General features: G+C 44.7%; 2 protein-coding genes across 4 annotated transcripts in view; one reads left to right on the top strand and one right to left on the bottom strand.

Annotated features, from left to right (window-relative positions):
* LOC123774796 (proton-coupled zinc antiporter SLC30A2) overlaps positions 1-9777 on the bottom strand; it is a 106091-nt gene extending 96314 nt beyond the window's left edge. The window contains exons 1-2 of one of the 3 annotated variants that reach the window (XM_069310762.1): positions 9387-9777; positions 1663-3061 (exon numbers count right to left, since the gene is read on the bottom strand). In XM_069310762.1, the coding sequence (XP_069166863.1) occupies positions 1663-1728 (66 nt within the window). In that variant the 5' untranslated portion in view covers positions 1729-3061; positions 9387-9777. The remainder of the gene's footprint in view (positions 1-1662; positions 3062-9386) is intronic. The other 2 variants (XM_045769410.2, XM_069310763.1) reach the window with 2 other exon arrangements.
* The window catches only part of LOC123774795 (zinc transporter foi), a 54792-nt gene that overhangs the window by 16092 nt on the left and 26200 nt on the right, over positions 1-12500 (top strand). The window lies entirely within an intron of this gene.

The raw sequence follows: 12500 nt of genomic DNA, 5'->3' as shown, positions 1-12500 counted from the left end.
AAACGGAACAGAACGTCACTTTTGTGAGTCTATTTCATTTCAAATTACGTCCAAATTTGGCCATAGAGCGCATACCAGCCAAAAGTGACGTTATTTTTAAGAGGACGGGTTGCTCCAAGACAGACGAACACACACGTGCTGGTTATCATAACTTGTATTACTATTGTAAAAGCACTTCAGGCACCCTCTGTGGTTGGATTCTCAATAGTCCACCACACCATGTCGTGCAACACACGAGAACAAGAAAATTTACAAGCTGGTTAACATTGTCATTGAATGACTATCTCTATTTTAGCAAATAAACAAGAAAATCGTCACTACCGCCAGCGTCGGGCGCTTGACCAACAAGCCTAGTCACTCGCAGCAATATTTTCTGCATTACAAAAGTTCTGAATTAATAATGGTTTTATGCTGTCCGAGTCGCAAAAGTGTTATTGCATCACTTAGTCACCTTGAAGAAATCTTTGTGGTAGTCGATACAGTTCTGGCTGTTTAGCTGCGAGGTCCGTAGCAAATCATAATGATCGGTCCTCCCGAGGTTTCCCAACGTCAATAATCTGTCGTACTAAAAACGAGACAGTATGTCAGTTTCGGGAGCCGCTACCATTTTCTAGTACAACGATTTTTTTGGCCTTAGGTAGTAAAGTATACGTCAAAATGCGACGCTCTGTTGGGATTCATGTAGAGTTGCAAGAAAGGTTTGATGGGTTTCTTGGGACAGTCTTATCGTGATACGTTTTGTGTCCCCATTGTCAAGGACATGACTAGACGGATTGAAGTCCTCGTTGGTCAACTTCCTTGACCGTCCTCTGGATGAAACTTGCTACAGCTGCCTACCTCCAGGGATATCTACTTACTCCTAGGCGAACAGGGGCACGAGGTGGGAGGAAACTTTCCCAAAGGATTCTGTCCTGCCGCGGGAATCCAGCCTGGACCATTTCATTTGTCATCAAACTGTGTTTGTCATATGAATTACATTTTGCTGTATGTTTTTCTTGCAACCAGTCTGTTAAATATCTCTAGAACTCACATTGTATAGACTTGAAACTTTCAAAGTCTTAAGTTTAGGCAATAACATCAATAAAAAGTATGGCTAATGAAATGTAACGATGTAGCCTCCCATGATCAATTATTGTCTTTTATGTTCCAGTGTGATATCGTTAAAAAGCCTTGTGCATAAACCTCGTCGTAGTGATTGGGCACCTGCCACACCTGTATATATTTTCATAAAATACCCTAATATCATTAGTGGGTTGCGGAGCCTAATTCGATGTTATTTTTATATATTCATTTGATTCAAGTCTTAAAATCTTACTTTTGTTAAGTGGGTGAACAGATATATTTTCATCAACAGTGTGTGACTATTGGCCCATAACCACACTTATGCCCCCACTAGAACCATCCGAGCACAATCCCCCTCTAGTAATGCCCCCCCCCCCCCCAGTAATGTTCTCACTCTCCTAACCCCCCCCCCCAGTAATGTTCTCACTCTCCTAACCCCCCCCCCTTCTCCCCTCCACTACAGCCATCCACCCTACGCTCCACACTTCTACCCGGAACCCAAAACAATTGAGCGTGCGAGCGAGTGTGAAGGGGGGAAGGCATGCGAGCAAGGGGGGAGGGGGGATGGAGGCGTGGGAGCCAAGCTAGTAGATGACTTACCTCGCCACAGGTGGGGAGCTTCGAGTAGCGTGGGGAGCGTCCGAGGATCTTCATGTTGAATCCCATTTCCTCGGGAGTCTGGTCCTCCCCCAGGAAAGTTCCCTCCCCTAGGGGCGGAGAGGAGGGACGGGGAAGAGTGGGTGAGGCACAGGTGATAGCTTCCCCCTCGGCGCCTCACAGCTGGCAGGGCGACAGCAGGGAAGGAAAGTTTGGCAACACACAAATACAGGAGATGCAAGCACGCTACTTACTACCTGATAACACACTGAACTAATTATTCACAACATTTTTTTGCTCAGTTAATGAAGATTTATTTACAACATTTTCACTTGGATCGCGAGGGCCTTCTTGCTTGTTAAAACTGATTTAATATGATCCTAGGTGACTCGATTCGCTGCTACTCAACTTTCACTAGGCTTGCGCACTGCCTGTAAATGTACTACCGCACGGGACACCCTTCAAACTTGGACCTTGTTGATCTAGTGGCAGCCAGGGTAGTGTGGGGCCTGTTGCGTTATGTGACCACTTCTACCACCTCCACTTTCCCAGTGCACAAGACGTGCTGGGTGGGACAGGGTGTAGATTGTTGGTGGCTCAAAGAGAACTTGTTAAAAAGCGTGGTGGGTGGGACAGGGTGTGGATTGTTGGTGGCTCAAAGAGAACTTGTTAAAAAGCGTGGTGGGTGGGACAGGGTGTGGATTGTTGGTGGCTCAAAGAGAACTTGTTAAAAAGCGTGGTGGGTGGGGCCGTGGCAGTGTGTGGATGATGGGTGGGTAGGTGTGGCTGAAAAGAGTACAACATATAAACCACGTGGCGAGCGAGTGGCTTGAAAGCTCAAGCTGTGTCAAGAACTGTACAGAAGGGAATCTATGTGCAAAATGTGGCGCGGCTGTACACAACAGGCTGACATGAATGACCGGGGGACAGGGCAAGCAAGTGGAACTAGAGTGACAACGTGAACCGGGCAGTGGGCAGGTCGCGGAGAGGGAATACAAATGGGTGGAGTTAGCTGGGTGGAGGATAAGTGAGCTGGCATTATTTTTGTTTCGTTGTGGTGCGGAGGCGGGGTAGCACAGCACGGAGGGGTCGTTGTGATGATGGACTACGCTAAGGTGCTCCTGATGCCTGGGGACGACGCGCCAGTCGTTTCATTTACATCTGGCAACGACCCAACCATTACGACCAACACGTTACCCCTATAACGGTACCGCCTGGCCTCTCCACCGCACACGCGCGCGCACACTTAAGCTGGCTGCATAGATGGCTTTCGTCGCTCTGATTTACTAGCTGGGTGGATGATTAGCTGGGCGAACAGTTAGCTGAGCGATGAGCTCAACTGGCTGGGGAAAATGGTAGGCTGGCCCACTGAGCAGACGAGTGGTAGAGAGCGCGCGGTCACCTGCGGGAGGAGGAGGTAAACATGTGAGGCTCTGGGCTAGCGGGTTGTGGGATACAGGTGCACATACACATCACAGTCGCTACCTACCTTATTTCTCGCCGCAGTTTTATGTTTATACTTCATTCCCACATTCATTCATTAGTGAATGCTGAGACGAAATATATTAACTAGTAAATGATTTCTTTACGAGGCAAAAGAAGCCAAACAGCAAGGAGCTTGTTGCTCAACAGATTAATTTAACATCAATCACATAGTAAAATTACATAATTTAAGTTTCGCCCGCTTGTAGCGACAACGAACGCAATTCAGGTAACAAACGTAATTCTAGCGATGTTGGCAACATTATCAAGTCAGCTGTGAGCGGGACTGGGGAGCAACACAACGTTACATCTGTATTCCCCGCACAGCGCACACGCGCTCTCCTGGGAATACACAAGTTTGTTTAGTCACTTATTATGTACCCCATACCCATGCCGTGGGCGGCGGCGGACGCCATACCCATGCCGTGGGCGGCGGTGGACGCCGTACCCATGCTGTGGGCGGCGGCGGACGCCATACCCATGCCGTGGGCGGCGGCGGACGCCATACCTATCCCGTGGGCGGCGGTGGTGATAGACCCATTACCTGGGTGATGGTGAAAAGGGTTACAAAGGCACATACGAGTACAGGAACTGAACCCTCCATGGTACATTCAGCCAAGCAAGTTACAATCTTGTGAAACTAGTTACACATTTTTTTAATACATATATAGACCTATTAATTATTATATATCACTAGTCCTTATATCACAAGTGGCCCACAACAGACTTATAACAAGGCAATTTACGTATGCGGTTAGTTACACAGTTACTAATACTCCTCAACAACCAAATAAGCCGCTGCTTTTCAGTCTTTGAGCCCTGGGCTCCCCTTTAGTAAACATTCAACGCTGGGCCCTCTTTAGCAAACATTCAACGCTGGGCCCTCTTTAGCAAACATTCAACGCTGGGCCACCTTTAGCAAACATTCAACGCTGGGCCACCTTTAGCAAACATTCAACGCTGGGCCACCTTTAGCAAACATTCAACGCTGGGCCACCTTTAGCAAACATTCAACGCTGGGCCACCTTTAGCAAACATTCAACGCTGGGCCACCTTTAGCAAACATTCAACGCTGGGCCACCTTTAGCAAACATTCAACGCTGGGCCACCTTTAGCAAACATTCAACGCTGGGCCACCTTTAGCAAACATTCAACGCTGGGCCACCTTTAGCAAACATTCAACGCTGGGCCACCTTTAGCAAACATTCAACGCTGGGCCCCCTTTACCGAACATTCAACCCTGGTCCCCCTTTACCAAACATTCAACGCTGGGGGACCACTTACCACTCATCTGATAGCTAAACTTTTAAGCTCAGAAAATTACTAAGCTAGCCTCTGATTTTTTTTCTTAATAGGCCTTATAGATAATTCTTGTAGTAATTTTCATTATCGCCGTTAACCACTACCACTGCTATCTTTTTCTGCGTTACGCTCGCCCACTTCTCTCTCTCCTCGGAACCTGTCCTCTTAAAAATAACGTCGCTTTTGGCCGTTTGCCCGTAAGGCCGAAAGTGGGACGTAATTTGGAAATGAAAATAAATTTGGGATTTTTTTTTTCACCAACAGTAGAGTTAAGGGTCCTCTGGTAGGTTAGGTGGGCAAGAAATTCTCATAATGTTTCAAAACGTTAATTGAAAGTTTCCTCTTTTTAACCTTACCGAGTAAGCCAGACGACTCAAACAGAAAACGGGACAGTACGTCACTTTTGTGAGTCGATTTCATTTCAAATTACGTCCATTTTTGGCCGTAGCGCGCATACGAGCGAAAAGCGACGTTATTTTTCAGCAGACGGGTTAGCTCTAAGGGGCTTACTGGAGTGCGTAGCTTGATGGGGGCGGGGGAGGGGGGTGCTTGTGTAGAGTGGAGCGAGTACAGGCACATAACACCTTTGGGTATGACAGCTGATAGACCATAGGCAAAGGGAAGGGAAACACGTCTGCTTGAACCAATCAATACCGAAATCGTATTGTATCTCCAATAAGAAATAATGGCCATAGCTCTGCATCCGCGTAACTTTTAAAATGAGCTCCATCTCGTGGCTACACAACACACTACCACATCTGCGTAACCCGGGAATCTGCTCATTCCCGTGGCCTATCGCGCAGGGTGCCAGACGTGCGTGTCTGGCGAGAGCAACAGCAAACATTTTTGTAGGAGGAGGGGACACGGTTGCTGCCATTATGGTGGACTAAGAGCGCCGCCAGTCACAATGTTGTGCACCAGGGAGAAAGTGTTACTAACCCTTCCCCCCTCTTCCCCTTCTCTCCCGCGTCCAGAAACTTTTCCACCTTCTCACCTCGTTGCCTCCTGACCTACTCCACCTCGCCCGTTAACAAGATCACCTTCACCTTTGCATTTCTAGCCACTCATAAGTGTCCATTCGTGTGTGAAATGGCGAGTGTGTTTGTATTGTGTGTTAAGATCCTAGAAGGTCTGTGACTCTGTGTTCCTAAGGTGTTAGACTGTTTCCTAACCTTTTATCTTAGATAAGCGGACTTGTGGTGCGAGTACTTACATGTACTCCCCAAACCCCTGTTTATGAATGAAAAAACTGTTTACACAAGACTCAACTGATGACATTCGAACACTTCCGAAACAAGTGCTTCACTGACAAATTTTGTTCGAACCACAACGCTATAAAAATGTTTCACCCACGTACTACAAATACAAATAACCGAAAATAGAACCTAAACACCTAACCTATGCCTAAATATGCACAATATGTTAATATATAATATTAATTTATATTTGAGAAAATTCCCGTTTTGAATGAACAGCATGTAAACATTTATGAATGCGTCTGTGGGGTCGACCGCTGGATGTAATGGACTCGAGTCGAGGACGGGTTGGTGGAAATACAAGGGCTGCATGTTCAAATAATGCGAGTAATGTTTGGGGATAATCTCGCAGGCCAGGCAATCACGGGGAGGAAACCTAACGGACCGAGCTATGCGCGTACACAAATCGCCCTTAGGTAACGCACATGGCTGCAAGTTTCTCCAGCAGCAGCAACTCTGGTCACACAAATTCTCAGCACGGGGAAAACAACATACTGGTGAATGTGGGGCCCCACTAACTGAAACACGACGTCGAATCAGCGTTATTTAACGTTTAATTCACGTGGCTTCGGCGTTGAGCCACGGATATTGTGTCCATTGGGATTAGGCCTGCGCACCCAACGGGGGTCTTGGGTGCCAGCCTAATCCCATCAACTTAATCAGCCAATCTCCTCCATGGGGCATCTCAAGCTCTTTAATCCTTCCGTTATTATGCTTCCTGAGTTTCCTTCGTGAGGAGTAAGATAACGATGAAATGGAGAATTTGAATATTTGTAATTTTTTCAAATTGACTTCAACCGTTACGCGTCTTTTAATCATTTCTTCTTACTTCAATTATCCCAGTGAGAACCTTTATTTACCAAGAAAAATCACTTAATAATCACATAATCACAAATCATTTTGGCTGCGTTTTCGCTATAGCACGCCAGTGGATCAAATTATTACCTCACGCATTGTGAAGCGGTGCTGGATTTGGATAGCAACAAATCCCTCCAGGTCGGAGGTCGTGGTCACGGAGAATGCCAAGTTCACATCGAAGGTCAAACTCACACTACGTATGAAGTGGCGCATGGACTTTTGTGTGGCGGAAACGCGGGCCAGAGACGCGTAAGTGTCCATAGTAAGGGAAACAAACCCCTCCACATATAATAGACTCAAGTAGTACTATTGTGGGGGAGGCAAGAGCACTTCTTAAATATTTTATGTAGGACAGACATAAATGTATGTATTTGTGTACATTAGTTAGCATTGTAAAAGCACTACAATCACCCTTCTGTGGTTGACTGCTCAATAAATCACTGAACTATATGATCTCTTAACAGATCTCCAACTCTGTCCATGGAGGACCGAAGGAAATGGATATATGCTGGTTAGCACTACAAATATCGCCACGTATGTGGTAGAAAAAACTTGCATCTCTTTCCATGAAATCAACAAATCCGTTAAAAATGCGACTTAGTAATTGAAATTAAAGCAACGTAATATCAACGTTTTCAATGTATCGTGGGCTAGACATTATGTGGATGGCTTGAGTTCGTACATTTCTGGTTAAACAAAAACTATTGTATTTTTGCTGGTGTGTGTGTAGATAGAGAGAATGGAATGTACAAACAGGCATTGTCTGGTGTTATATCTTCCGTACCTCCGTGTGAACCGTAACGAAAATAATCGTGTATGTATGTATATATATATATATATATGCGAGCCCCGTGTACGTATGTATATATGCGAGCCCCGTGTACGTATGTATATATGCGAGCCCCGTGTACGTATGTATATATGCGAGCCCCGTGTACGTATGTATATATATGCGAGCCCCGTGTACGTATGTATATATGCGAGCCACGTGTACGTATGTATATATGCGAGCCCCGTGTACGTATGTATATATGCGAGCCCCGTGTACGTATGTATATATATGCGAGCCGCGTCCACCGCTATAGCAACACAAACAGTCGAGTGTGACCAGTTTTTTCCTAAATCTTGTCTTGAAAATTAAAACTTTGTATCTGTGACGCGTTCGTCTTCGGATGTGTAGGTTTGAGAAGTTGGTAGCACCCTTTCCCTTCCCCCTCTACACCTGCTTCATACGCATGTAAGCACCGATAAGCCCGTTATTATATCAGATAATTATTATTAGCCCGACAAACACCACGTATTCCCGTGCCTGTGTTTACTATAGTCCGTATGGCATTACCTTGTAAACAAAATCCAGTTCTCTTACTTGTTGGCAAAGTTCAAGTATGTTTATTGAGATAAGAAAGAAATACATCTCAAAGGAATAGAGTAGCTTAGGCTATTTCTACCCCCATTGTTTGTTGGCTTGTCCGAATGCTGTATTCGAAATATGACCCCGTTACCTAGGACCATCAGCGTTATATCCTTCGCTCTATCAGTCAGGCTTTTTTTTTTCATGTTTTTTTTCTTTTTTCGTTTGAAGGTCATTCCGTAGTGTATCCGGGTGTCTTCAATCACCACCTGTGCGTGTCTGGGGTTGTGTGGGGGTGGATGTAGGGGTGGGTGGGGGTGTACTTTAATCTCCCAGGTGGCAACTGAACCTCTGGGCGCGCGTGGAAATAGAGCCCATGTCGTCTCTTTTGTAGTATTCATTGACTCTTATAGTCAATATAGCGTAAAGTTGCATATACGAATACTCAAAGTTGGGTGATTATACGAGTCCAGATACCCGTTTTCGGGTGAAGGGTGTGCACGAGTGTGTGTGTAATGGGCGAGTGAATATATATCGTTCAGTGCTTGACCCTAAAGAGTAGGCGTCTTGAGGTATTTTGATTGCCAGCTGGTTTCTATACCAAGGACTTTTTTTTTTTTAGGGGTGGGAGGAATAATGATAGTCATATGAACACTTATGCAACTAGTTCATTACATATGTAAATTGCTTTTCTTAAAATGACACATTGGGCTTATTCTTGAAATCATTGCATGCCAAAGAACACATGATAAATATATACACATGTGGCGCATAAGTACATCTTCCTTCTCTCTTCAAAGAAGGAAGATCAACAGGAATATAGCTAACCCAACGCTCGTCACGCTGCTAAGCAAGGTTTCCCTTGATCACACTGCTCCAGTAACCTACCTCTCTATTGTCACGCCACACGCTCACCCGGGGACTAGAATCCCGCGTCGGCCTCTGACCCAAGTGCTTCTGTTTTCAATCTCGTCCACACACACACACACACACACACACACACACACACACACACACACACACACACACACACACACACACACACACACACACACACACACACAGAGTCCAGCACTGCCACTCACACACAACCCATAATGGCCATGGGCGTTACGAACGTTTTAATAATGACTGAATCACGACAGGTTGGATGGATATTGATATGCTCTACAATAATTGATGGTTGATGGGTGAAGATAACTGAATAGGCTCCCAGTGATGGCTTGCTTTGATTAAAACCTCCTGGCAACACTACGAATAATTTAGCAAAACAATACTAATAGATAAATGGTTACTACTTGGTCGTTTCTGATTTCGAAACAGGCTGAGAAAGTTGTACAACAACAATAAGGCGGGAACATCAAAATACAGGAAGCTGCAGAAGGCCTTTACGAAGCAGCTCCTGTATATGCACTCAAACTCATTCATATATGCGTTTAACTAATGCTTCAAGGAAAGGTGTGTGTTGATAATCTCACCATTTATGAGTTTAGCGTTGAAAACTTATGACACTGGAGATACACCTCGCCATGATGCATGTGTGGCTTCACCCTCTAGGTAGAGGCTCATAAGAACTGAACAAGAGATAACTGCACTACTGTCATTAATGGCTACTGCTGAACCATGTAATTGTCACTCGAAATTGGCCTTCATTAATTTGTCACTCCACACCAACGTTTCAAACCATCACCCACTTAAACACACCGCGAAACTAAGCCGCAAACTTTAAAAGTTCTTCTCAGAAGGATGAAACGTTTACAGGGTGTTGGGGGTTCACAAGGGGTATCACTGGAGAAGGTATTGGGCCGCTTCAGGAGGGCGAAGCGACCGCACGTCGACGGTGTAGGGAACAAGACTGTCGACGGGGCAGTAGAAAGCGATCCTCGGGTGCTGCTGCTGCCACCTTGCACCAGTTGTCAGATAGTGTTTTATGAGTCGCGTTGCATGCATGAGGTGGTTGCAGTTGCATGAGGATGACTGTCCTGGGGGGGGGGGGGGGGAATATTGGTGCTATCTGATAGCAGGAAAGCCGGGCGATGTAGGTTTTCCGGTGTTTTTTTTGTTAATACCTAGACGCATGTGGTGTTTATTCTATTCGTGTGTGGACTGTATGGCTAAGTTGCGCGAGTGTGTGTGTGCATTTTCCTAGGTGAGAGTGCGCACACTGGCTGGCGTATGTGCTAGAGAAAGAGAGAGTATATGATGGGTGTTGGCACCCATACATTAGTCTTACGTGTAGTTGTTGCCTCGCACACCAACCCGTCCTCTTAAAAATAACGTCACTTTTGGCTCTTATGCGCACTATGGCCAACGCACACGTCTTGCCTCACACAGGAACACGGCCATTCAGCCCCACGTAAACAGTGGCCAATTGCTCGTTAAGCCAGCCACCAAATGGCTCTGTTTGTGAATGAAAAATACTACATACAAACCGTCTTAATGTTCGTCTAAGCTGCTGCGGCTAATTCCAAAGATGCATTCATAAATTTAACGTACTGTGGATTCAACAATCTCTCCTCAAGCTGTCATGTTAGCTGGGCTCGTTCAAGCGGCGGCTAACATGCAAGACATATTCATCAATTTTAACGTACTGCGTTGCGTATTCCAAACTTATATTTGCTTCAAAATAATGTCAAAATGTTAATACGGGGGGGGGGGGAGGGACGCATGCTGTCTTGGTTCACGAATACTACAGAGAGACTATGAGGGCATGAGTCGCCATATCTTCGGGGAATTGAACTAGAGCTTGTAAAGTACAAAGCGTTTGCGCAATCAACCAGGCCAGGATGTTCACAACAAGGAGTGTCTCAGAATGTTTGGCTAACTGCTGCCCTTCTTTATGAGTGTATATCCTGTCCTCCACACATCTCATTTCTAAATCATCTTTCACCTATGGCTCAATGTTGCGTTATGTAACAGGAGTTTGTTAAATTATAGCGTGAGGCAACTGTTTACTTAGGATTATTATTATTAACATCTTTATTGACAAAATTAATTACAATTTTGCCTAATCTGAGGATTTTGATAGGTCTCATTAAAGTGAGGATAATGCTAGTATTCACTGTCACGCAGGACAGAGGGTCATACATAAGACAATAGGTCTAAACTGTAGGCTGAAGCACATATATATCATTGTTACAATCAATGTTTTAATGTATGGATACGTGAAAACAACTTAGGAGGAATAAATGGAATAGTTAGCCCAACCCACACATGAAATGAGAGGACAATGACGTTTCGTTTCGAGCTGTGACTATGGTCCAAGCCTACAGTTTGTAGACTTAATGTCTTGTGTATGACCCTCTGTCCTGCGTGACAGTGAATACCAGCATCATCCTCACTTTAATAAGGCTTAATTGAAATCCTCAGATTAGGCAAAATTGTAATTAATTTTGTCAATAAAGATGTTAATAATAATAATAATCCAAGACGGATCGCAGCCTCGTCACCCACATTCAATTCCATGTGTAGTTTACAGTCACAACAGTGTGACATATTTATTCTCCACACATAAATCAATCATTATATTTTGATTTACTATAAATTAAAGTGTATGGATATCACATTATTTTGTAGTTAATAAAAATTATTAATGATGTGATTATCAATCCAATCGATTGGTTTTTCATTTTCATTTTTTCTTTGGCTAGGCAGAGGGGCAAAACTGCTGACTCCTGTTAGCAAACTAACTTTCCCTTCAAACAGTTCACCGCAAATCTTACCCAACTAGTTTTTCCTGGAACACGATGGCCATGGACGAACAGTTAAGGATTGCTGATGTCTAATCTGTATCTGCTCAGGACTCCAACTAGGACCGATAGCGCTGGTGAGGCTTAGCTTGCTACCGCTGCGCCATGGAGACATCTGGGAACGCCTCATAATGCTCACTGGAAACCTAAATCACTAGTGCATGACGCAAGAGAGAGAGAAACAAAAATTACTTCCTATTGAAATCGGGCAGTGTAGCCCATCGGCTTCCGGGCGAGGTCTTGAAACCTAACCACATTGATGTATCGTTATAAAACTGAGCTCCTTTTTTATATATTGCTGTGTAGCCTTATGAGAGCTATAACTGTGTAGCCTTATGAGAGCTATAACTGTGTAGCCTTATGAGAGCTATAACTGTGTAGCCTTATGAGAGCTATAACTGTGTAGCCTTATGAGAGCTATAACTGTGTAGCCTTATGAGAGCTATAACTGTGTAGCCTTATGAGAGCTATAACTGTGTAGCCTTATGAGAGCTATAACTGTGTAGCCTTATGAGAGCTATAACTGTGTAGCCTTATGAGAGCTATAACTGTGTAGCCTTATGAGAGCTATAACTGTGTAGCCTTATGAGGGCTATAACTGTGTAGCCTTATGAGAGCTATAACTGTGTAGCCTTATGAGGGCTATAACTGTGTAGCCTTATGAGAGCTATAACTGTGTAGCCTTATGAGAGCTATAACTGTGTAGCCTTATGAGAGCTATAACTGTGTAGACTTATGAGAGCTATAACTGTGTAGCCTTATGAGAGCTATAACTGTGTAGCCTTATGAGAGCTATAACTGTGTAGCCTTATGAGAGCTATAACTGTGTAGCCTTATGAGAGC

Source organism: Procambarus clarkii, chromosome 68 (assembly GCF_040958095.1).
Source record: "Procambarus clarkii isolate CNS0578487 chromosome 68, FALCON_Pclarkii_2.0, whole genome shotgun sequence".
Taxonomy (NCBI): domain Eukaryota; kingdom Metazoa; phylum Arthropoda; class Malacostraca; order Decapoda; family Cambaridae; genus Procambarus; species Procambarus clarkii.
The sequence above is the reverse complement of the archived record's forward strand: the minus strand, read 5'-3'. Positions and strand labels throughout refer to the sequence as shown.